At 48.6% G+C, this 26453-nt stretch overlaps 1 protein-coding gene across 3 annotated transcripts in view; it reads left to right on the top strand.

The window, feature by feature from the left end:
* Rhbdl3 (rhomboid like 3) overlaps positions 1 to 26453 on the top strand; it is a 48782-nt gene that overhangs the window by 18383 nt on the left and 3946 nt on the right. For 2 of the 3 annotated variants that reach the window (XM_021248904.2, XM_004870593.3), the window contains 5 exons: positions 797 to 1021; positions 3814 to 3962; positions 7151 to 7263; positions 13169 to 13269; positions 22943 to 23003. In XM_021248904.2, coding sequence (XP_021104563.1) covers positions 797 to 1021; positions 3814 to 3962; positions 7151 to 7263; positions 13169 to 13269; positions 22943 to 23003 — 649 coding nt within the window. The remainder of the gene's footprint in view (positions 1 to 796; positions 1022 to 3813; positions 3963 to 7150; positions 7264 to 13168; positions 13270 to 22942; positions 23004 to 26453) is intronic. The other variant, XM_087191925.1, reaches the window with a different exon arrangement.

Raw genomic sequence — 26453 nt, 5'->3', positions numbered from 1 at the left:
ACTCTCCTCCACCAGGGCTCAGATCCTGCACCGTGCCAGGCCTGCCTGCTCATGGCTTCTGGTTTGTCCTGGGGCCCACTGCTTGGCCCACCTCCCCCCAGAGCCAGTTAACCAAAGTTCTCCAGTCTGCCAAGCTGTGTTCTGCAGACACTACCCTACCCATCCTGCGCTTCTTACGCAGACTGGCCTCCTCCAGGAGGCCCTTGCTGACCGCCCTGGATAGTTGGGTCCCCCTGCCTGCTATGCTAGCACAGCAGTTGTCACTCTGAACGGTGATGGCTGGCGACCGCTCTGTCCTGGGCACACTGTGTCGGGTAACCTGACTGACGCTTAGACATTGCTCAGTGAATTGCGGTGGCAGGGAGATGCCTACGAGGGTGGATGGAAGGTGGGTGGTACAGATGCAGGCTCTGCGTCTGAACTTGGTTGGTCTCTAAAACTCCCTTGCCGTATGTCCCCAGATGGTAGAGTGGGAGTGTCACAGTCCAACAGGTAGACCCAATGTGAAGTGCTTAGATTGCCTTCTGACACCCTAGGAGAGCAGGGAATTTGCTTCTTATTGTTTTGTTGTTGTTGTTGTTGTTTTTGGTACCGGGGATCGAACTCGGGTCCTTGCGCTTGCGCAGCAGGCGGCGAAACCACTGAGCTAAATCCTTGGCCCTGCTTCTTATTAATTGTTACAGGAGACAGGGAAATGTAGGGTTAGCCCTGGCCAAAGAGACACACTGGGTGGGGAGCAGGTGGGGGGCTCCCGAGGCCCCAGCTCTGACCCTCTCCCCACCCGTGCCCTGCACAGATGAGCAACAAGCGCTCCAACAGCTTCCGCCAGGCCATCCTGCAGGGCAACCGCAGACTGAGCAGCAAGGCCCTGCTGGAGGAGAAAGGGCTGAGCCTGTCACAGCGCCTAATCCGTCACGTGGCCTATGAGACCCTGCCCCGGGAGATTGACCGCAAGTGGTACTACGACAGCTACACCTGCTGCCCACCACCCTGGTTCATGATCACTATCACACTGCTGGAGGCAAGGATGGGGGTGGGGAAGGGGCGGCCCAGCCTTGGGGGAGAGGGTGGGGGCATGGGGAGAGGAGCCAAGAGGACAGTGGGGATCTCGGGAAGAGGGACACCTTCTCCTCCACCATAGGGCGATGACTGGGGCTCCAAGAGCTGTTGTCCTTGTCAGTCACACCTGTTACAGTGAGTGCAGGAGCTGCCGTAACCCAGGACGGCCAGATGGCCCAAGGGTGACTGCATCCAGCGGTGCTTGCTGCTGAAGAGTCCTGTGTGGCTGCCCCACTGAAGCAACAGCAGCAGAAACAGTGCAGCAAAGTCCATCGTTTGGGGGGATTTAGCTAGGCAGACTCAGAAAGCCCTGTCTGCAGACGGGCAAGGCGGAGCAGCCAGTGGCTCCCAGGACTCCCTTTCCCTTGGGTAGAGGAGGACCAAGCCCCGCCTCACACTCCCCCAGGAAGGATGTCTCTATTAGGCCTCGGGTGCTTTCTAAACACAAAAGAATTGCACAGCTACCCTGGGAGGGAGTGTTTATGAACAGGGAAGAGTGGGCCTGACATACTTTAACGAACATTCTCCTCTCAGGGAACTAGCCATGCCTGTTATTACACAAAAAATTCTCCTGCTTAGGCAACAGAATCTGAAGGTACCGCTTTCCATGCCAGTGCTGTGTGTGATAGGAAGAGGTCCTCTTGGCTGCTCAACCTGGGTACCTGTGCGGCCCACCCCACCTCCAGCTCCCAAGTGGATGCTTGGCTTCCCTTCGGCATTTTATGATCTTCCATGTTTCTCTTCCAAAGCCACAGGCCTAATTACGGCTTCTGCATATGGTCTTGTAAAGTTCTTGCCTAATCAAACGGCGGGAGCATTCAGCTTTGTGGCATCTTTCTTCTTTTTTGCTAAATCGGAAATATCTGGTCTGCTAGCCAGAGTGCATGTTTGTTGTTATGGCTTCATCCAAGTATGGATTGAAGTTGCAATTTCTCTGAGATACTCTCGGACTCCTTCTGTGACCACTCACTGTGTTGGTCTATTTATTAACTTGTACTTCAAGACCAATAATAATGAGCTGCCTTGGGAGCTGTATTTGCTGCCAGACCACCCGCACAGTGTTAGGTGGACAGAACGCTTCTCAGAGAGCCCAGAAGGTACAGCTGCCAGGGGCCTGAGCCCTGCTCCAGCTTGGCCCTGCTGGTCCTAACCCGGCATTCATTGTGGCCTCCTTCTCACTGTGCCTGGAACAAGGATGGCTCCTTGTATACTTTATCAGGATCACTGTGGAAATCTGGGCATTGCTACCCACATCCAGATAAGGATACTGAAGACCAGAAAATTCAAATAATTCATCCAAGTTGGTCTAAAGGAGCCAGATTTTGAGTCCAGATTACTTTAATTTTCCAGAACCGTCAGCTGTGTAAGCTTGAATCACCAATCTAGAAAAAAATGGAAAATGCTCAAATAGCTGCAATAACTCTCTCAAAGCCCTTGTGCTAAAGCCAAGGCTTTTGTTTTAGGTACAGTTCTAGTAATGTGATTCTCTGGTTCCATGATGGATAGGAAATAGAAGGAACACAAAGGGGAAGCTACTAGAAGGGGCCCAATACCAGGAAGCAATAAGAAGTTAACAGTTATCTGGGCATGGCAGTGCCTCCCTATAATCCCAGCACTTCCTGCAAGAAGATCACGGGTTCAAGCCCAGCCTGGGCAACTTAGTGACTTAACAAGAACCTGTCTCAAAATAAATTTTTTTTAAAGGGCTGGGATGTATCTGGTACGAAACCCTTGAGTTCAACCCCCAGTACTCTTAAAAAAGAAGATTTGAAAGTGCAGATTAGCAGAGAGATTTGTACACCCATGTTCATAGTGACAAAAGGTGGAAGCCACCCAAGGGTCAATGGACAGAGAACAGGTGGACATGTGACAGGTACATGTAATGGAATATTATTCAGCTTTTGAAAGGAAGGAAATTCTGACACATGCTATGGCAATGGCAGAATCTTGAAAAACTATATGAAGTAAAATAAGCCATTCACAAAAGGAGAAATACTGTATGAGTCTCCTAATAGAAGGTCCCTAAGTACTCAAATTGATGGAGACAGAAAGTAGAATGGTGGTTGCCAAGGGATAGAGTGGGGACTGGAATGGAGTTAGTGTTTAATGTGTAGAGTCTCAGGTTTGCAAGAGGAAAGGAGCTCCGTGCAGGGATGATGGTGACCATAGCAGTGGAAATGCACTGATGCCTCTCAATTTCACACTGAAAACTGGGGACGATAGGAGCTTTTATGTGTATTTCACCACAATCTTTTCTCCCCTTTATTCCTCTTTCTTTCTTTTTGTTTTTTATTTTGTGTGTGGGGAGGTACTTGGTACTGAACCCAGGGTCTTCACACTGAGCTCCATCCCAGCCCTTTTTTTTTTTTTTTGACAGAGTCTTGCTAAGTCACTAAGTTGTCCAGGCCAGGTTCAAACTCATGATCCTCCTGGCTCATCCTCCCAGAGTACGGGGATTACAGACATGCTCCACCACACCCAGCGTGTGTTGTTTTAAATTGACCGGTGTGGAATGACTGCAGTTAAAGTTTAAATCCTCCCAGCCCTTCCTGTGTAGCAGTGAAGGAGTGAGGCAAAGAGACCAGGTGATCCTGTAACACAGGGGTCTTGGGGCGGGGGGGCGGTGGTGGAACGCTTTGCGGACGCTGGCTGGGGGTACCTTTTGCTCTCTGAGAAGGAAGGATGACAGTGTCCTGGAGGGTGCTCAGTGCTCGTACCTCGTAACAGGACTTCTTTGGTCTGTGCTTTGTCCAGATTGCCTTTTTCCTCTACAACGGGGTGTCACTGGGTCAGTTTGTGCTGCAGGTGACCCATCCACGCTACCTGAAGAATTCTCTGGTTTACCACCCCCAGCTCCGAGTGCAGGCTTGGCGCTACCTGACGTACATCTTCATGCACGCCGGGTGAGTACCCATCTTCTCTCATTGCTGTCAGAGTTCTACAGATAAATAATTGTCCAGATCACCCAGTGATATATATATTTATTTTTTCTTTTGTGGTGCCAGAGTTTGAACCTAAGCCCTCACACAATCTAGGCAAGTGCTCTGTCACTGAGCTACAACCCCAGACCCCAAAATATCTTCTTCTTGGACACACAATTTGAGACAACTGCTTGAAACTCATCTAATACAAAACTATACAAGTCAGGGGTTTTTTTGTTGTTTGTTTGTTTATTTTGGGGAACTCAGGACCTTGTGCTTGCCAGGCAGCCACAGCACCACTGAGATACAACCCTGGCTCATATGTTTTTTTGTTTGTTTGTTTTTGAGACAATCTCACTGCAGTTCAGGCTGGCCTTGAACTAACTATGTAGCCCAAGCTGGCCTCAAACTCACGGTGCTCCTCCTGCCTCAGCTTCCTGAGTGCTAGGATTATAAGAGTGAGCCACCACGCCCGGCTACAAGTCAGTTATTGAGAGCATATAGCAAAGAGGAAAATTCCGGAAGCCAGCAGTAGTATCAGCATACACAGACACATGATTCTGTGTACTTGCTAGAGGTGGGTTGAACATTTTATCTACACTTCGTAGTAGCCAAAGCAAAGAGGAACGTGTGTTCAGCCACCAGATTCGTTGTTCGTAAACTGTGGGTGCGAGCGCCCTTGTAAGTGAAGTAAAGGACTAATTTGTTCCAAGGACCACTTTCTTCCAAGGTGGTTTCCATATGTGATGAGGGACTTATGGGGAGCTCTGGCAATAATTATAGCTTCCGTTTACTGAGCCCTGTGGCCTCCTTGGAGGCTGGAGTGCAATCAGTTCTCACTGGTGCCTCCTGCCACAGGGTAAGGACTCACCAGTTGCCTGTGTGGCCACCCTGGTCTGAGTCCCTGGAAGAGCAGCACTCTTGGCCAGAGGTTACTGTCACATGGTCGAAACCCTTCACTGGGAACAGGAAGACCCTGAGCACCACCCTCCATGGTGTCTCCTGTACTCCCCACCCCTACATGAAGGTGCCCATTGCCCTCTGGGAGAAGGTCCTGGGGGGACCTACTCTGGGGTGAACATGGGAAGGGAGTCACTCTGTCTCCCAGGGCTCCATCACCTGTCATTCCTGTTGCTCAGCTGAAAGGTGCAGTGGCCCAGGGAGAGGGCCACTGTGAGCCCTCTCACGCTGAGCCCATCCATCCCTAACTGCACTCTGTGCGATAGGGTGCTCCAGGGTGAGGTGATACCTCAGTGGTTGCTGATAAACATCTCTACCCTGGGCCACAGGGCCCATTGGGATAGGCTCTTTACCTCACCTGTGGTGTCCCAGGCTTTGATCACACAGGGCTGGGCAGCAGAGTGAGAGGACTGTCACACTTCAGTCTCTCATGAGCCAGGACCCGGAAATAACAGAAACCAGTTCCCTGCCCAGGCTGCCCAGGCCTGTGGGAGTTCATGGCTTAGGACTGCAGGCCTTATTTCCAGTATTGCCCTGTGACCCTCTCTGGGCCCACTCAGTGAGGAAGAGAATAGCTAACGCCTCCAAAACCTCCTGGACCCATTCTCTGCCTCATTAACAACAGTCATGTGTCTGTAGTTCACAGGGCACAAATGTCCTCAGCCAAGGCTGCCGGGGTGGCGTTGGGCCTTTCTCCAGCAGCTGCTTCTGATGGGGCCTTGTCTGCCAGGGAGACCCTGGGAGGATTCTCCAGAGCTGGTTTTGCTTTGCTTTGTTTTGTTTTTTGGTACCAGGGATTGAGCTCAGAACCTTGTGCTTTCGAGGCAGGTGTGGCACCACTGAACAAAATCCCCTGCTGTTTTGTTTTGTTTTGTTTTTTTAATGTGGTTAGTGCTGGGGATTGAACCCAGGGCCTTCACATTGAGTTTCAGCCCCAGCCCTTTATTTTTTATTTTGCTAAGTTGCCCAGGCTGGGCTCACACTCACAGTCCTCCTGCCTCAGCTATCCTGAGTGCCAGCATTACACATGTGCACCACCACACCCACCTGTGGAACTCTGGGTTCTGAGGGAAGGGCTCCTGGTTGGTGCAGTAGATAGGACAGAGACAGCTGGTCAGCATCTCCTGACCTCTTCTTGTCTCAAGGGCTTAGGCTGTAAAATGAAGGCCTGAGCCCAGAAACCCTCCAAGGTCTCTCTGACTGTGAGTCTGATCCCAGCCCCTTTCCAGAGTTTTCCTAGTGCCTCTCATCTCCACGGAGTCCTTTCCCTAGCAGTCAGTAGAGAGTAGAAGACTCCAACATGGTGGCCATTCGGAAGCTGCCTCAAAAGTGCCCTCCAGAGTAGCCAAGTGCCCAGCTGGGCCTCCAGGCAGCGCACCACAGACTAGGAGCAGGGCTGTGATGCAGGCCAGGGCCCAGCCCCTTTGTTACTCCTTAACTGAAACCATCCCCAGAGTGTTGTCCATGTTTTGGCTCAGTTTAAATGAGATAGATAATGGATGTCAAAGTGCACTGCAAACTTGAAAGCCTCACATTGATTGAATAATAGTAACATTACGATTTTTTCTGACAATCCATGGACTTGGCGAGGTACCTGACACACTTAGCAACAAGATCTGGCCCCACAGGACAAGCAGTGTACAAAGGAAGGCATTTACGGGATAAGAAAGCCTGGGTCCCTCTCCCAACCCTGAGAGTTTTGGAGCAGACCAGGTCCTCTCTCATAACAGAAAGGAGGAACTTTCCTGTGAGATTTTTAAGGGAAGGCTGAATTACTAACTTATAATGCCTGCACTATTCCAGGAACATCTTTCTCTTTCACTATCAGTAGCTCTTACAAACACAATAGAGAGCCAGACTGACCACAGGGCCTGGTGGATGGAGCGAGTCAGGCAGATCAGAGACCTAGACTGTGGTCCCTTGGTGTCTCATCCATAGATCTTAACCATGGTTAGTTCCTCTCACAGTGACAGGTGCAGGCACTGCCAGTCACCACCCAAGTGCTATACGTGTGTCCCAGCTGGAAGGAATGCTCTTTCATCATGCTCAGTCTGCATCGTCACTCCTCTCTCCAGACCATGAGCTTCTCAAAGGCAGAGACAGAGGCTTGTTCATTCATGGATCCCCAGCATCTAGGCAGACCATGTTTGTTGAAAGAAAGAAAGAATGAATGAATGAACAAATGAATGAATGAATGTGATCTGTCACAGGATAGAACACCTGGGACTCAATGTGGTGCTACAGCTGCTGGTGGGGGTACCCCTGGAGATGGTGCATGGAGCCACCCGCATCGGGCTTGTCTACGTGGCTGGTGTTGTAGCAGGTAGGCAGGTGGGCCCCGTGTCCCAGGGAAAGCCTTCCCAGGGTGGGCTGGGGGAGACCCCTTAGGTGGGACCAGCCTCAGGCTCCTAGGGCACACACGGAGGATCTGCATCCCCAAGGCTTCTGGCTGCGTAGCCATCCTCCAGGCAAATCTCCCCACCTCCAGGAATGCTGGTAAGAGACAGCCACCCAGAGAGGGAGGTGGATGGTGGTCAAGTGGGGAGAACAGAGGATTTGGAACAGGTAGACTGGCTGAGTTTCAGTCTCCATGACGCTGTGTGGTAGCTGTGTGAGCATGGGGAAATTACTGATTCTCTCTTGGTCCCATTAAGCTTGAAGAGGGAACTAATGAAACCTGCCTGAAGGGTTGTCAGGAAGCTGGAGGGAAGCTACAAATGGAATAACAGATCACCATGAGGGCAGCAGAGGTGTGGACCACCTCCCTGACCAGGGCAGCATTTGAATCCAAAAGGAGATCTTGGCTCTCCTGGGAAGAGCCACCGTCCGCTTGACTGACCCACTGCAAACAGGAGAGTCTGGCCTCAGAGATGGTGGCCTCTCTATACAGCTGGAGGAATGGGGGCCTCCGCCTGTCTTGGCGACGATGGGAGGGAGGGGCCCGTGACTGGGGCATGCAGAGCAGATTTCTGCACGAAGTCTCACAAACTTGGCTTCTGAACACAGGGATCTCCCTTGTGAGTGAGGTTTCCAACTTTATTGCTGGCTTTTTAAACAAGGTTTGCCGCCTCAGCTCCGCAGTGGACAGCAGTGCCCAAGGGAGCTTTGTGTGTATGTTTAAGTAAGATCTTAATCCTTTCTGAGTGGCATTAAGGCTGTCATCAGAAGAGTAGGGCAGCTTCAGCCTTGTAAATGAGCTCGCAGGAACCCTTGGAGGTGACTGCACTGGTTTCAGCAGTGGAAGAGGAAGGGTCCCACCCCATGCACATGGACTCTCAGCCCAGGAGAGTCTCCCAGCACCGTCTCCCTTGCTCCTCAATGTGGCCAGCACTGTGGACTTTGGACAGCACCCAAAGACCTTTCCCAGAGTCCAGCACTGACAGTGACCTTCACAAAGGCCTAACAAACACCTCTGTGTATCAGTCTTGCTCAGCCACCCTCATACTGCCTAGACCTGCCATCTGGTGGGGGAGGGTTTATAGATGCAGTCTAGATACCCGGAGTCCCAGATGTTAAATGGCGAGGAACAGGGAAGACGCTCGTAACACTCTCAGTTAGTAGTCAATTAGACTGGAGCGCCAATAACCTGGGAGACAGAAATAAGACTCACGGTGACTCAGACCTCTCCCTAAACAGATGACACACAGTGGGGAGATGTCAGTGCAGAGTGGGAAGACACACAGACCCAAGCAGGCCTCATCAGCTGACTGTGAGGTTGGGGGCTGTGACACTGAGCCAGGGGTGTGCCCTGTTCTGCCTGAGCCATCACATCAGACCAAAGGGCACTCTGGTCACTGCGTACCATGTCATCGATCTGCAGGGTTGAGTGGATTGATCTTTCTAACTGCCTCACTCCTCCCCCTCCGCACCCTTCCTCAGAGAGGGAAGCCCATGTATAGACAGCCAGAACTTGACCGGATGGCCACTAGTTATCAGTGCCTACCATGTGCAGCTGTATTTAGTCCTCATAGCTACCCCATGAGGTGGATACTATTACTTTCCACCTGGTAGAGACATTGAAAATGAGGCTTAGAGGAAAGAGGTGCAGCTCAGTGGTACAGCATATGTCTAAATGCAGGAGGCCTTGAGTTCAATCCCCAGCATCAAAACAACGCCATAAAAAATCAGAACCTGGAGAGGCACAGTGGTGCACACCTATAATCCCAACACTCTGGGAAGCTGAGGCAGGAGCATCACAAATTGAAACCCATACTAGGCAATTTAGCAACTTAGCAAGACCTTGCCTCAAAAATAAAAATAAAAAACAAAGGGCTGGGGATATAGCTTAGCACCAAGGCCCTGGGTTCATCCCTCAGTACCACCACCACCAAAAAAAAAAAGAGGAAGCCTGTGCTTAGAGGGGTAAGTGTCAGGTCCTAAGTGTTGGCGCTTATTCAAAGGCTGTATAAGCCCGAAGGCTCTCCTCTGTACAATCCCATGGCGTGAAGAGAGCCAAAAGACGAGCCTTTTCTTTCTTTCCTTTTTTTAGTCCAGGCTGTCCTCGAACTCACAGCGATCCTCCTGCCTTAGTCCCCGGAGTGCTGGGATTACAGGTGTGCACCACCATGCTCACCAGGTCCTTTCCTTTGTGCAGGTGACTTATCATTGGAAACCAAGGGAGGTCTTAGTAGATATCTGGCCCTGCTCTCTAATTCCTGCCCAGTAGAATCCAAGGCCATCACACTTTGTGAGAATGATAGCTAACCTCTACTGCATGTGTGATAAAGGGACCGTGTCTGTCATCAGCTGTGTTCTCCCCAGCAAGCCTATGAGGTTGGTACCTTCACCTCCATTTTACAGGCAGTTCAGAGAGGTGAAATGTTTGTTTGATTTGCCCAGCTAAAAAGTAGAACTAGGGTGGAGTCCTGTGCCTCTAACACTTCAGGCCAATATATAACATATATGTCAAATAACTATGTAACTAACAATTTAAGTACTTTTGGGTTTCGTTTTCCTTTGGTACTGGGGATTGAACTCAGGACCTTGTGCTTGCCAGGCAGGCGCAGCGCCACTGAGCTACATCCCCAGGCCCCAGTACTTTCAAAACAAGTATTTTAGGGGCCGGGGATTTAGCTCAGTGGTTCAGGCACCTGGCCTGCCTGGAAAGCGCAAGGTCGCAAGTTTGATCCCCGGAACCAAAAAAAAAAAAAAAAGTATCTTAATTGCATCACCAACATTTTCTTATAGATTATAAACCATGAGTGCATCCCCAGAGCTTGGCACCTGTTAGGTAATAAATATTTGTAAGGGAAAGAATACATGAATAAATAATATTACACTGCTTAAAGGCAGATGTTTTGCCAATTTGGATTTGGATTTTTTTAACGCCTAATGGCCAAGGGAGATGTTGGCGAACATCTGCCTTAAAATTTGTCCGTCTAAAATTACTACAAAAGTTCCTTATGACGAAGTCACTGGTTTATCTGCCTGCTGGGGTGTTTTTTGGGGAATGTGTAGCTCCGACTAGAGCCAGTGTGGAGGTGAGGTGTGTGTGTCACTGGGGTTTGCCATTCTCTCCCAGCCCTGTCCGCACAATGTCCGTTGAATCCCTACTGGCCTTCTGAATGTGTCATCTGCAAGCTTTGCAGCGGGTTGTGGAGGAATCCTGCCTGGCTGTGGTCCTGCCCCAGGCTGGGCTTTATTATTGTATTTACCTACACACATCGCTGAGTTCTGTTCCTGTTTGATCCCACCTAGCCCTCCCATCCCCAGCTGACCTACAGGAACCCTAGAAAAGTGGGCAGGTGGGCCCAGGTTGTTGCCTTCAAGATTCTAACACAGGATCTGAGCTTTGGAGCCTGGATCTTAGTCCAGGCCTAGGATCACTGAACTCCTGCTCTGAAGGAACACTTCAAGCCGCCCCCAGGAAAGGGGCAGCTCTGCTTCTGACCCTCTCCCTCCCCTGTCCACCAGAGCCCAGAGTGCTTCCCTGTGTCGTGCTCCACGGGTTAGGGAGCCCTAGAAAGATTTCTGTTCAAAAGGGGTTTCACGGCTCACAATTTGAAAAGCCTTAGACATCCTCATTTCATAGATGTGAAAACTGACACCTGAAGAATTCAGGGGCTGTGCCCAAGGTCACACAGCTAGCCAGCCCTGCCCCCATTCCACACTTCTGCCACAACCCCAAAGCGTCCCCTGGCCCTGGGGTCAGGTCTCTAGACCCCGGGAGGGGGAGGGAAAGGTCAGTGTGGTGCAGGCTTGAGCCCAGCAGGGGCCATTCCCTGCTGGAGGCTGCCCAGTGCCTCTCTGCTCTGGTGGATCTTACTGGGGCTGACGAGGAACCGGTTTGCGTGGATCTGATGGAGGAAAGAGGCCAGGCCAGGGAGGCCGGGCTTCCTCTGTCCAAGCGGTAATTAATGATGAGCACGACTCAGGCAGACAGCCCGCAGCCCTGCAATGCAGCCTTCGCAGACTGCCGCCGGGAGAGCGTGGGAATCCTTTGTCATGCAGATCCTGCTGCCTGTTTGTTTGCCACCCTGGGATTTTTTTCTTTCTTTCTTTCTTTCTTTCTTTCTTTCTTTCTTTCTTTCTTTCTTTCTTTCTTTCTTTCTTTCTTTCTTTCTTTCTTTCTTTCTTTCTTTCTGTTATATATGGCTGACCCCATGGGTAGGCCATAAAAAAGGAAAAGAAAAAGCAAAGAAAGTTATCTGACAATAGATCAATACCTAATTAAAGCCAGAGGGAAGGGATGAAAACGGGGAAGAAAGATTTATAGTTGCCCTGGGTGGGGAGAAGGACTTGGGAATCCTCAGCTCATGACAGTTTGGGGTTTTTTTCTGAGCGATCACATCTCCCTTGAGACCAAGAACTGGTTGTGGGGAGCTGTTCTTCAAGGACCTCAGTAATGCAGGGCCTTGAGAGGGGGGCTGGCTGTGAGAGTCGGATGGGCCGGGGGTTCTGTGTCCCCATCTAGATGGTCAGTGCCTTGCCTCTCCTGCAGGGTGGGTCCTCCACCCCAGGAAGCTGCAGAGCTGGGCTTTCGGCCTGTCCCTCCTCTCTCCAGAGGCTAATTGGCTCGGGAGCCTATGGGCATTTTCCAGCAGTGGCTTCCACTCACAGGCCTCCGCTCATCCTCTGCACCCTGGGCTCTACCTCTTAGTTATTTTTAGTCTCCTGTATCCCTCCCTAGAAGCCAAAGCATTGATCACACTTAAGTGAGACCAAAGCAATAAATTTTCCACCTCCTCTCTGCCCAGCTTCCTTCCCAGGACAAAAGTTTGTCATCTCTCATTCCAAGAGCAGAGGACCACCCTCCCCCCCAGAGGGTGTGATATCATCTCTCTCTGTGTGGGGACTTTTCAAGGACATTTCTCCTCCAAAGAAGCCCTCCTGGGAGATTCTGTTGGCCTTTTGTGATTTCTTTTGGCTTTGGGGGAGGTAAGAGTGATACTAAACAGATGTCTAGATGTGCTTAAGCAGAGGAGACCTGGGTTCCAGGTTGGGGAGTGGCTGTCACTGATGCCAAGATCATGGGCTTTGTGTCAAGAACACTGGTTTTGGCGGGGCGTGGGCATGCACACCTGAAATCCCAGCACTCAGGAGGCTGAGACAGGAGGGTTACCATGAGTTCAAGGCCTGCTTGAGTTACATAGTGCGTTCAGGCCTTAACTACGTAGGGAGACACTGTCTTAAAAACAAACAGGGGCCGGGATTTAGCTCAGTGGTTCCACCATCTGCCTCTCAAGTGCAAGGTCCAGAATTGGATCTCTGGTACAAAAAAAAAAAAAAAAAAAGAACATGGGTTTTATGTCAGGCAGATGCAAACTCAAATCTTGATTCCTGCACATCTCATAGGGCATGCAAGGCTCAGTGCCTTCCCCATCTCTTCGGTGAGATAGCTCACCCCTACCTCAAAGGCTGGTCTTGAGGATGGAAGGGAGGAACTGGTGCCTGACACGTGGACAACTGCTGCCACTGTTCTTTTTGCTGCTCCAGATCCTGCAGTAGCCCTTCGTCAGGCATAGGTTGGGATGAGAAGCAGATGACCTGGGTCTTAGTCCGAGATCCACCCTGGGAGGTCACTTCCCTTCTTTGAGCCTTGTCTTCCCATCTGTAAACTGAGATTGCAGAATCCAGTGGCTCCTTCAGCCATAGAGGGTTCCTCTGGAAGATCCTCAGGAAGCTCCAAGGCGACATCTTCCCACCCAGACAGCAGAATCTGAGCGAGGCCTGAGGCCAGGTGGGCAGCCAAGTCCAGCATTCTTGAGGATTCTCTCTTTCTGTACTAGGGTCCTTGGCTGTGTCTGTGGCGGACATGACTGCACCCGTCGTGGGCTCTTCCGGAGGGGTATATGCTCTTGTTTCTGCCCATCTGGCCAACATCGTCATGGTGAGCCGCCATCCTATTCACCTGTGTCTTTCTTCCTCTCCTCTGTGTCACCAGCCCAGGCATTAATCTGCTAGAGGGCAACAGGCCTCCCACCCACTCCTCCTCCTCTGTAGGCCTGTTTCAGCCGGATCCCTTCCAGGTGTGGCTCGGCGTATGAATGTGCCCATCTCTTTACTCCATGCCTTCCCTATTTCTGACTTTAAGAAGTGTTAAAACTTGGCCACTAGTACGTGTGATCATTGGAATTCCTTATGTGTCAGAATTGTTCCAAGTAGAAGGACCTTAGAGATTATCTCACCAAAATTCCCCAATAGGAAAAGAGGCACTGAGAGATTAAGTGATTTGTCTAGCTTCACAGTCAAGTTAGCAAAATTGGGACTTGCATCAACACCTTCTGACGACCATCCAAGTGTTAGTCAATGACAGGACACTTTCCTGTCCCCATGGTCTCCTTTGCCTTTTCCTGAAGGGCAACACAGTTCAGTGGTGAAGAGCACTGGCTACAGAGCCAGGCAGCCTAGATCCGTCTCCCAGCCACTTCCTGCAGTGTGACTTGAAGCAAGAACTTAACTGCTGTGTGCCTCGTTTCTACATCTGTGAAATGGAATGATATGCAATGAATGAGATAAAATGAAAATAACCGCTTAAATGTTTTTTTTTTTTTGGTACCGGGGATCAAACTTGGGACCTTGTGCTTGCGAGGCAGGGTCTGGAACCACTGAGCTAAATCCCCGGCTGTATGAATCAAATTCTATTTTTTTTTTTTTTTTTGGTACCGGGGATCGAACTCGGGACCTTGCGCTTTCGAGGCAGGCGCTGGAACCACTGAGCTAAATCCCCGGCCCCTAAATATGATCTCTCAGTTTTGTTTTTTTGTGGTACCTGGGATCGAACTCGGGACCTTGCGCTTGCGAGGCAGGCGGCGGAACCACTGAGCTAAATCCCTGGCCCGCTTAAATGTTAATTGCCTAGTCATAGAAGAGGCCAGGGTGAGCTCAGACTAGACAAAACCTTGAAGGGAGGCAACTGGGATGAATCTGATACAGTAGAGGATGTTAAAGCCCCTGTTTTGGAGGAAGTCTGGGTTGGGGGCCTTGCCTCACGCCATGGCCGCCTGGGAGCGGCCAGGTCTTACATGTCTGTTTCCTCTGTGCCTGGCATGGGGCTGGGTTCATGCTAGGTGTGCCCACCACATTTTGGTGAGGGAAGGAAGGGAGGGAGGAAACAGGAAGGAGAGGGGAGACAGGGAGAAAGGAAGGGAAGGGAAGGGAAGGAAAGGGGAGAGTAAGGAAGGAAGGAAGAAAGGAAGGAAGGATGGACGGACAGAAGGACGCAGAGCTTCTTTTCCCTTGGGGCCCTCCCTCACCCACCCCACTTCCCCACCACTGTCTTTCCCCATGTGCCTGGCGAATGCATGGTTACAGCAGTTTTCCCGTGTTTTCTTCTTGCTTCAGCCCATTCTCATCTGAACCACCCCCAACACCACCCCTCTTCTTTTCAACAGTGTCTCCTTTGCAAATTGTCAGGGAGCACAGGAGAGAGGGTGGGAGAGACAGACAGACGGACACTGAGTGGTCCTGCTTGCTCTTGGCCTGAATCCAGTGAGCGGTTGGAGACAGGCTGCAGGTGCTGGAAAGTGTGTGTGACCATGGAAGTCAAATGTGTGTTCATGCACAATATTTTACACACAGAGATATGCATGTGCGTGCGTGCACACACACACACACACACACACACACATATGGCGAAACCCGAGAACACGGGGCTGCCTCACATGGCCCTTTTAAATGGGTCATTCTGTATCAGTGCCACATCTTTCCCCAGACACAGCTTTTCCTCTGAATTCTGTCTCCTCCACTCCCCCTCCCCCTGCCCCAGTTCCTCTCAGTAGGGAGGGAAGTACTACTGACCTCCCTCGCATCCCCCCAGCAGGGTGTGGACGTGGCTGTGGACTGGGAGGTGGGCAGGCGAAACTGAAGAAGAAACAAGTCGGAGTTCATAAAGTTGTCCCTCCTCACCTTAAGGGAAGCAGCCCCAATTTCCCTGCAGACTCCATGCTGAGGACAGCCCACCCAAGAACCACTGGCAGGGCCTGAGTCTGGGGAGACATGAGGACTGTTTGGTTCCAGTTTATGCTGCTCAGAGGCAAGTAGCCCGTGGCCTGTGGCTGTAATGATGAGCAGTCTCAGAAGCAAGTGGCTTTCCCGGCCAGTTTTGCAGTTCCCAGAGCATGACATGGGTGTAGCCTTCTCTAGAAAGTTGTGCGGTGCTTACTGATGGTGAAGGAAATGTTAATTTTCTCACTAGCAAAGTCATTTTCCCTTCATTGGGGAGCCACCTTTACCCAAATTAAGTCAGAGATGCACTGGGATGACTCTTGAAATGACCACTTCTCTATCCCAGAAGCATTTAAATATTGGTGACTTCATATGGTTCAACTTCATAGATACACTATCATTTCTCATTCCAAAAATGAAGATTTGTAGGATATGTGTTTGTACACTATGAAGTATCTCATCAGGACAGAAAGCGTAAGAGACATGGATGTGAGTCAGAAAAGCTGGATTTGAGTAGCAGAGTCACCATGTGAGTGGCTGTGAGTCCTCCCCCTCAGCCTCTGGGGCCCCAGTATTCACAGGCAGAACCCCATCTGTACAAGCTGACTGCGAGGAAGACATGAAAAACAGACTCAAATGCTTTCCAGCCAGCTATAGTGGTGCACACCTGTAATCCCAGCTACTTAGAAGGCTGAGGCAAGGGGATCAAAACTTGGCAGCGTAACAATTTAGCACAACCCTGCTTCAAAATAAAATGAAAAGGGCTGGGAGGTAGTTCAGCACTTCCTGGATTCAATCTCCTGTATCTCTCTTCTCTGCCTCTGTCTCTCTCTGTCTGTCTGTCTCTCTCTCTCACACTCACACACACACACACACACACACACACACACACACAGAAAAGAAAATACTTTCCATATGGTGAATTACCATTCAGCTGTGAGATCCTGTATGTTTATATATATAATTTTTATTTGTATAAATTCTGCCAGGTATCTGTACAGAAAATAATCAGAAGATGTGTTCTTTTATTCTTTTTTCTTCAAATATGTGCTAGAAAACCATTTAGCACTTCTGTTCTCAGGACTGTTTAAATGAGACGTTCTGCTTTAAATGAATGTCTTATTATTTATATAAAAAACACATTGAATTTCAAAATGCTTACAATTTACATTGAAGAACTAACTTCAAAAAATATTTTAGTGAAAGATCTGGATTACAAAAAGACCCACAGTAAGCTTGAGACATTTCTAGCTAAATGGATGCACCTTGAGACCATACTCTTAAGTGAAATAAATTGGACACATATGTTTAAATACTGCATTGTTTCTCTGGTGTGAGAAACTGAAAGTGGAAATAAGGACTAAAATGTACAATAGACATTGGGAAATGCGAAGAAAATGTTCAAAATGAGAAGAGGAACAAGACAGGAGGGAGGGAAAAGGAAAGAAGGAACATGAAAAAAAACTGAAGGAAAAAATGGAAACAAAGCTTTTTGTACATAAGAGAGGGGGGAGAATGGGGAAAAAAGAAGAAAAGACTCACAGTCAAGACTTATTTTATTTAATTTAATTTATTTTTTAAGACTTCTTATTTTAAATACCCATATCCACTTAACTGAATAATTTATTAATTGCCTTTTGCTGGGGCCCATAGTCCGGAGTTTATTTGTTTGTTTGTTTCGCTGTACTGGGGATTGAACCCATAGTCTTCACACTGAGATACCAAAACTACCCAGCCCTTTTTTTATTTTTCATTTTGAGTTAGGATTTTGCTAAATTACCTAAACCAGGTTAGAGTTTGCAATCCTCCTGCCTCAGCCTCCCAGAGTGTTGGGATTACAGACAGGAGCCACCACACGCAGCTGCATTTTTAAATATATAAGATATTTACTTATATTTGGTCTCTGTGTTGGACATTTTCCTAAAATATTTGAGATCTAGATTTTTGCAAGTTGAACCATATTGTCATAGCACAAGGAAAGATACTCATCTGAAAAGGTACAAATATCTCTGTTACAAGGTTTAAAGGAAAACCTTTTTGTAGGACAGATAAGCTTTAGCCACGGTGCATTTTCATGTTTCCTGCATTGGGTTTTCTTGGTCATTTGACAAACAGTTTCTACCAGTGATATGGAAAGCTGTGTTGGAGTGGAAACTCTGCCACCCCTTGAGGATGGAGCCAGAGACTCCACACAGGGTGGGCCAGCTCTCCTGCCACTGGGATGAGCCCCCAACCCCAGCCTCTGAGCCTCAACTGGTTGGGTGAGCAGGCTGCCTAGCAACTTGTTTGCTGCTGTTTGCTGCGGCTAAGTTACTGTCTTACCCTGCGAGGCTCCAGGAGAGAAAGAAATTAAAGGGCCTGTGAAAGGTTTGAGTTCCCTGGGGGCCGGTAGGCTTTTCCACATTTATAGCTGCAGCAGTGCCAGCTGTGTGTGAGATTTTTTTCTTCTTCTCTCCTGGTGTTTCATTGCACTCATTTTATTGGAGGGAATAATGGGTCGGGGAAATAAGGCAGCTGGTGGAAAGGGGGACTTTAGTTTAACCCCTCATTTGCTAGGAGAGGGAGTCTTCGAGATGTGCTCGGCCTTGGAGACAGCTGGGCAGATGGACTATGACTGTGAAGCCACAGTGCTGCACCAGAGCCTGTCAGCTTGCCATTAACTCACCGTGACCTTGAACTAGCCCTCTGGACCCTTGGTTTCTTGTTCCCTAAAGTACTGGGCAGAAGTCAGACTGGATCAGCTTGGCAACTTCAGTGATGGGGGTGGTCAGAAATTGCCTGAGAAGAGCTATGCCAAGACAGGAGCTCTCAGGCCCTGTCTGAGGTCATTTGAGACCTGAATTTTTAAAGCCACTCTGTAGGGCAAACTTGTCAGCTTTGCCTTAGGTCTAGACATTTATACAATAGCGACCATATGCCAGAAGTTAGTATTAATTTATGCATGTTAATACATCCTCACAAACACCTGATGAGGAAGTATTGCTATCTCAAATGCACAATTGAGGACATAAAAGAAAAAGGAATTCTAAGCCACCCCATTGATGGCTGTGCCAGATCAAGAATATGAATAGTGGGCCGGGGATTTAGCTCAGTGGTTCTGCTGCCTGCCTCGAAAGCACAAGGACCCAAGTTCGATCCCCAGTACCAAAAAAAAAGAATATGAATACTGTTTTTTAAGACTGATCTCAGATCAGGTGCATACCTATAATCCCAGCTACTCAGGAAGCTGAGGCAGGAAGATTGCAGATTCAAGGCCAGCTTGGGCAATTTAGTGAGATCCTGTCTCAGAGTTAAAAGGGCTGGGAACATAGCTCAGTGCTTCCCAAGTTCAATCCCCAGGAAACACACACACACACACACACACACACACACACACACACACACACACACATTGATCCCAAATTGGGCCCAGAGGGGACATGGAGGCAGAGAACCTTAGCGGAGGGAGAGTGGCTGAGATGTTCTAGCTTATTTTGCCTGGTATCACTCAGGACACAGTGAACAAGACACTGTCTTCAAATAGAGAGTTAATTATGCTAAGTGTGCATAACATAAAATGTACCTTTTTTTTTTGAGACAGAGTCTTCCTGTGTTGTTCAAGTTGGTTTTGAATTCACTGTGTGACTTAGGCCAGCCTTGAACTAGTGGTGATTCTGTTACAGGAAATAATACCAGAAATGAAATATGAAATATCTCCCAACTTATTAGCTGTATGACTATGCCGAGTTCTTGTTCTCTAAAAATCAAAGAATGAGGGCGGGATATTTAGCTCAGTGGTTCTGCCACCTGCCTCGAAAGCGCAAGGACCCGAGTTCGATCCTCAGTACCAAAAAAAAAAAATCAAAGAATGAATTCTAGGAACAAAGGAGGTTAAGAGTAGAAAGATACTTATTGATAGGAAAGCTCCTGAGGAGCAGGAGGGGACTCAAGTGGGTAGCCAGGACCCCAATTTATAGAGGAGTTTTTTTGTTTGGTTTGGTTTTGTTGGTACCGGGGATCGAACTTGGGACCTTGCGCTTGCAAGGCAGGCGCCAGAACCACTGAGCTAAATCCCCGGCCCTATAGAGGAGTTTTATAGGGTGAAACCCAGATGGGTACAACATGGGCCACAGCCGTGAACATCCAATAAGGTTACAAGTGTAGTCACTTAGGTAATGGTGGTCCAATTGGGAAACAAGTCATGTAACAAGCATGGATGGAAGGAACAAAGATTCTCCTAGGAAGTGGTGGGTCCAGAGGCCTCTGGTCGCCCACCAGGGTGGCTGATGTCTATCTAGACTTCACTAGGCTCAGTGTTTATTCTTTGAGGGAGTAGTAAGTCTGGTCATCTTGTCTTTATCTTGAGGCTTGGTTTTCAGCTGATGTGTTTCTGGTCACCACTGTGGTGTGTTTCACCTTTGTCCTGACCCTCTTGAGAACTAGCCCTATCTGACTCCCTATAATATTTCTACCTGACTCATCTGTCTATAATACTCCTGCCTCAACCTCTCGAGTGCTGGGATTGCAAGTGTGTACCTGACCAAAATGTACCATGCTAACCATTTCAGGCATACAGTTGAGGGGCTCTGAGTACATGCACATCGTTATACAGCCCCTACCATCATCCTGGCTCCAGAACTTTTTTATCTTCTCAAAGTGGAGTGCTGTACCCATTAAACACTTAACTCCTCGTATCCTCCTCTACCCCAACAGCTTCCCTTCTGCTTTCCGTCTTATAAATCTGACTCCCCTAGGAACCTCATATAAGTGGAATCATATATTGTCTTTTGTGATTGATTGGCTTATTTCACTTACCATAACATCAAAGTTCATCTATGTTATAATGTGTCATAGTTTTCTTTTTTATTTTTATTTATTTATTAAAAAAATTTTTTTTTGATATTGTGGATTGAACTCGGGTCCTTGCGCTTGCAAGGCAAGCAACGGAACCACTGAGCTAACCCCCCCAGCCCCTTTATAGTTTTCTTTTTAAAATTTTGATTTTTAAGGCTGGGGATTTAGCTCAGTGGTTTCGCCACCTGTTGCGCAAGCACAAGGACCCGAGTTCGATCCCCAGTACCAAAAAAAAAAAAATTTTGATTTTTATTAGTACATGTTTGCAGAATATAATGATTACGTTCATTGTGGGAAGTTGGTATACACACACACACACACACACACACATATATCACATCTTAATTCTTTTTATTTCTCTTCCTTCCTGCTCCCCCCATCTTTTGGCAGAATTCCCCTTTTAAGACTGAATAATATTCCATTTGTCTAGCCATGGATACTTCTGAGCATTGTGCATACTGCTGCTGTAAACATGGGTCTCACTTTTCTTTGTTTTGTTTTCTGTTTTCTTGTGGTACTGTGGATTGAATCTAGGGCCTTTGCACTAAGGTACATCCCCAGCCTATCCTTTTTTTTGAGATAGAGTCACTAAGTTCCTAAGTTGCCCAGGGTGGGGTCAAATTTCTCAGTCTTCCTGCCTAAGCCTCCTAGAGTACTGGGATTACAGGCTTGCACCACCCACAAGTCCAGCTGGGTCTCATTTTTAAGAGAAAATTAACACCCATGAGTGAGTAGCTAGCTAGTCTCAGCTACTTGGAAGCTGAGGCCAGAAGATCATTTGACCCCACAGGTTATAGGCCAGCCTGGGAAACATAATGAGAACTCATCTGAAAGAAAGAGGAAAAAAAGGGCCATGGATTTAGCTCAGTGGTTCCACCGCCTGCCTCGCAAGGGCAAGGTCCAGAGTTCGATCCCTGGTACCAAAAAAAAAAAAAAAGACAGTGAGAGAGAGAAAGAATTGTCAAAGTAATTTAAAAAAAGATGGGCCGGGGATTTAGCTCAGTGGTTCTGCTACCTACTTTGCAAGTGCAAGGTCTGGAGTTCTATCCCCAGTACCAAAAAAAAAAGTAATTTAAAAAAAGAAAGAAGAGAAAGAGTTAGCGAGGGAAGAAGAGACCCGAGGGTAGATATCACAGGGAGACATAGGCTGAAAGTGTAGCAGGAAAAACTTTTGAGTAACTGAGCCCTTCCCAAGGTTTCCCCAGAGGTAGGGAGCCTTCCCCACAGGGGCCGGAAGGTGTCCCCTGCGAGAAGAGACAGTGATTCCCATCTTCCTCCAGCTGAAGGATCACTGGGACAGGATGGCCAGGTCCAGTGGAGATACCGACTCTCACTTTGCTCTGTGTCTTGGCAAGGTCCTGCTGTAGGTAGACATCAGAAGGGGACAGCACTACCCGGCCATCTGCTTTTCAGCATAGGCCGTGTCAGCAAGCGGAGATCAGACCTTCCACTTCCAGGGGGCCATGAGCTGCCCACCTCAGCTTTTGGGAAGAAGGGTTCGTTGGTCAGTGAGGAGCAAAGGAGAAGAGGCAGGTGGTGGGCGAGAAGCCAACTGCCGCAAGGATTTCTCCCTCTTTTGGGCAGCTTCCCCTGGTCCTGCTTGCTCCACTGACGATTTCATAGATGGTATTGTCAGTGCCAGTATTCAGGGCCGCCATAAAGTTTAATGGAAGTTGCTGCAACCTCCAAGGAGGGGGAGATGTGCCCTGTAGTGGGGCCTGGGCAGCCAGAGGACAGATTGGGTGGAGAGCGGGAACAGAAGTCCCCTGGCTCTGCCCAGTTGCCTCCTTCGCGGAGGCTGGTGTGTTCCAGGAAGGTCAGGGCTGGAGTCTGTGAGCAGGCGCATGCGCATCTGGCATCTGTGCAAAGGGACTAGGCCTTTGAATGCACGGCAGGAGTGCTCTTCAAAGGAACCCTGTGGTGAGGTCTTTTGTAAAGTGAAAAATCCTTTTGTAAGGTGAATAATTGTACCCTGTCTATCTACTTTGGAGGTTCAGAGTTTTCAGAGATTCTCAGGGGACAGAGGGATTTGTTTGAAGGCCATCTGGCCCACCCTCTTCCTGATGCCTGATCCTCCTCTAGAGCATTCTCTGAGCCATGTGAAGTCCCTGTCTGGAACCTCAGTGACAGGAAACTCATGATTTCCCCTCCACCATAAATCATCTTTGGACAGTTCTGCTTATTAGAATTGGAGCTTTAGGGCCGGGGATTTAGCTCAGTGGTTCCGCCACCTACTTTGCAAGCGCAAGGACCCGAGTTCGATCCCTGGTACCAAAAAAAAGAAAGATAGAATTGGAGCTTTGAAAAAAACCTCTCTGAAGTTTTTAATCCATGGTGTCTTCTGCTTGCAGTTTGTGCTGAATGTGTGCCCTTTCCTGGTGTTGACTGGGCACTTGGTAACAATGAACTTGACCCCTTCGTCTTTGGGCTGATAGATCTAGGTTTCCATATTCCACCCTCACTGGCAGGATTTTGAGTTCTTCCATCATCTTGATGGTTCTTCTTCAACATTGCTTGGTGTGCAGTCCAGCATCCCTTGTCAACCGTGGGATGCAGCAACTGGTGCATCTCTCCTGGTGCTGTCTGTCCAGGGAGAGAGACAGAAAGGAGGGACTCGCATCTCCCAAGATCTAGAATCTCTGCTTATGTCAGTAAAGCTCAAGAGTTTTTACAACAGGAACAAATTTACCATTGCCCCAAATCTCGAAGTCCTGCTTGTGTGCTCTGTGACTCAGCCACACTTTGGCCTGATCTGCAGCTAACAAAACTCTCCTTTTTCCTAGAACTGGTCAGGCATGAAGTGTCAGTTCAAGCTGCTGCGGATGGCTGTGGCCTTGATCTGTAGTAAGTACTGATGGGCAGGTGGGGAAGGAGGCCTGGTGCCAGGTCCCAGGGACACAGAGATGGCCCAGTCTTTGCCTTTCAGGCACTGTTAGTCAAGAAAAAAATAAAAGAGACATATCAGCCACATGCAATAAGGTGGGGATGTTGTGAGAAAGCCTGCCCCCTACACTGCTTCTTAAGCCTTCTTCTTTTTGTGGACATAAAATACGCAAACAAAAAAGCACTCAGCCAGGGATTTAGCTCAGTGGTTTCGCTGCCTGCTGCGCAAATGCAAGGTCCTGAGTTCAATCCCTGATACCAAAAAAAAAAAACAGAAAGAAAAATAGCTTGTTGACCTGTAGTCATAAAGTTGTTCCTTTGAGATCCTGTGCTGAAAGTCAGAGACCCCATTCCTCAGATTATATGCATATTGCACGTGCACACACACACTCATGCACATGTTAAAACTTGCAGCTTCAGAAGGTATGAAAATGTAACTAATCCATGAGCCCTTACAAAAATGATGTGGTGGGTCCTGGGTTGGGAGAGGTCAGTTCTGTCTGCAGAGGTGATTTGGGAGTTAAATGTGAACAGGTGTTCAGCAGGTAGACAGGGTGCAGGAGGGCATGTTGGGCAAAGGGGCAGTAAGAACAAAGGCATGGGTGGGTGAAGGGTCACAGCCAGCAAGCTGGGAGCAAAACTGACTAATGAGGCTTTCGGCTGTGTGTGACTGTGTCAAAAGTAAAGCTGCTGAGATCAGAGAAGTCAGATCATGATGGCTTTAAAGGCAAAAGAGAAAGATGTCCTTCATCTGCATGCAGTGAGAGGAGGTCACTGGAGGGCTTTCAACACGGCAGTTAGTGACAGGCTGGAGGTGCAGGAAACCAGTCTGGTTGCAGTGTAGGGAATGGGCTGAATTGGGGAGGAAACAGCCCACAGGGCTATTGTGAGATAAAGAGCAGTGGAGACAAGAAGAGAAAACACATTCTCTCCTTCAGGCCTCAGAACATGCCCATGATGAGGATATCATTAAGTTTAATTCAAAGAATTAAGTTCCTTGCTCAAGGTCACCCAGCTAATAGGTGATAAAGCCAGCATTCACAGCCAGCCTGTGCCATTTCCAATGCCCCGCACTTGAGCCAAGCTGGACAGGGAGCACTTGGCTTTCCCAGCCTGGGTCAGCCACCTGCTGTGGTAGGAGGAGGATGAGCTCAAGGCGGTCTGGCCTGTGAGGCTCCACTAATTCTTTGCCTCTTAGCCTCTGGGTGGCTTTGAGGACATCGGGTCTGACCCCGACCCAGTGATGGGCCCTCTGCATCCAGTTTCCTGGATAGGGTTAGAGGATCTCTCATCTTGATATAGGGGGAAAAATGTAACTCCCAACATGCTAGATGTCAGATACACTGAGTTCCTGTTCCCTGAAGTTGAAAATGAATTCTAAGGCACAACAGAGGTTAATTGGGGAATAGGACTAGCTCCTGAGAGACAGGAGGGGTCCCGAGTGGGTTACCAATGAGCCCACTTCTCTGAGAAAGTTTTATAGAGCCAAATCACGAGGTGGGTACAAAACTATAACTAAACCCCAAACCTATAATCAACCAATAAGATTACAAGTGTAGCCACTTGGTTAATATTGATCCAGTAGCAGCAAGGGCATATGGATGACATCATTAACCTTAGTCGATAATCCATAGTCTTAGTCTTCTTGTCTTTAGTCTTAGTCTTCCTGTGTGAGAGAGGATGGTCCACCCCAATGAGATAAATTTATTTATACAGGAAATCACAAAAGGGTGGTACCAATAATCTCAAGCTTCCCTTTATCCCTTAGGAAAGTATGTAAATCTGGCCCTTGTGAGGTTAATCTTCTTCAGATGCGCCTGGAGCCACAGTTACAGTGTGTTCTCATTCTCTACACTGAGTCCCTCGAGGGCCTACCCCTGTCTGACTGCCTATAATATTTCTACCTAACTTGCCAGGGATTTAGCTCAGTGGTTCCACCTGCCTCGAAAGTGCAAGGTCCTGAGTTCGATCCCTGGTACCAAAAAAAAAAAAAAAAAAGAAAGAATATTTCTACCTAATTTAGCCATCTATACTAAATGCAGAGAAGACTTTCTGGTCTTAAAAACATGGACTCTGGGCTGGGGATTTAGCTCAGTGGTTTTGCCCCCTGCTGTGAGAGCACAAGGACCTGAGTTTGATCCCTGGGACCAAAAAAAACCAAAACATCGACTCTGAGCCAGGGCAGCAGGGGTAAGAGTTAGAGGGGGGTAGGCATAGCCTCCTTGTGTGCTCAGACTCTGCTTTTTTGTCTGCTTTTGAGGAAGAAAAGAGAAGCAGCAGTCTCATTGTTTATAAAAATCCAACTCTAGGCATCATGAAAACCAAAATGCTATCTTGGAGTTGGGAACCATTGTCTTTCAAATTTACTTGATTGCCGATAGGACCTGCTAAGTAATTAGAGGCCAGAAGTGTGCTGGGGAGAACTGAGCATCCTTCCGAGGCTGCTCCTTTCCCACCCTCTGTCGGCCATCCTTGGAGTTGCAGGGCCCAGTGCAGAGGGTTGAGCAGTCCCGAGGGGGAATGGAGGTCCCTATGGGTTCTGGCATCCTTGGAGTGGTTAGAGTGGAGAGAGACGCACTGGTGGGTTAAATAGTTACCAAAAGAGTATGGCATGCCCCTGAAAGAACCTGTGTTCCATCTGTCCGCTTTGCCTTGGTTTCCTCTCCCATAAAATGGGGGTAAGAATATGTCCCTTCAGCTGGCCGTGGTGGTACACACCTGTAATCCCAGCCCTTGGGAGACAGAGTTAGGAGGATCATCACAGGTTCAAGGCCAGCCTCAGCTACATAGTGAGTTCCAAGCCAGCCTGGACTACATAGTGAGACCTTGTTCAAAAAAAAAAAAAAGAAAACTTCCTTCAGTATTCCTTTGGTATTAGGAAATAAGATGGCACAGCTGTCAGTACCCATCCTTTCAGGAGACCACATCCCTGGTAGAGCATCCTGGGTTCACACCCCCGCCCCACCTAAGGAGGTGGTAGGAGACTTCATCTCCATGTGATTGGCCAACCCAAAATGTTCATCAAAGGAGGGATTGGCGAGCAGGTGGTGGCATCTTCAAATTGGTGGAGGGAGAATTTTCAGAAACTTGTTGGGGTGAAGATAGAGTTAGGATCATTCAATTCCATTCCTTCTTTGCTCTTGTCCCCCTCCATCCTCTCCTTCCTACCACAACAGTGCTGGTTCTGAGAAAATGCTATAGACTGCCAAGTGCACGGCACACATTGAAGTTGTTAATAATGCTCCACCAGTACATCCTGGTACACTGAAGCTGAGGCTTTATACCAGTGGACACACAGGTAAACTGAGTCCCTGGATTCAGGGGTTAGCCTGCCTCCAGAGGTGGGTCTGCCAGCATTAGACTTCTAGTGGTCTTCTTGTGGCAAGATTCCTCCTGAGGTGGGGCCTGCTG

The sequence above is a fragment of the Heterocephalus glaber genome, unplaced genomic scaffold (assembly GCF_053883595.1).
Source record: "Heterocephalus glaber isolate CG9 unplaced genomic scaffold, H.glaber_assembly_v1.0 deba00001564, whole genome shotgun sequence".
Lineage (NCBI taxonomy): Eukaryota > Metazoa > Chordata > Mammalia > Rodentia > Bathyergidae > Heterocephalus > Heterocephalus glaber.
The sequence above is the reverse complement of the archived record's forward strand: the minus strand, read 5'-3'. Positions and strand labels throughout refer to the sequence as shown.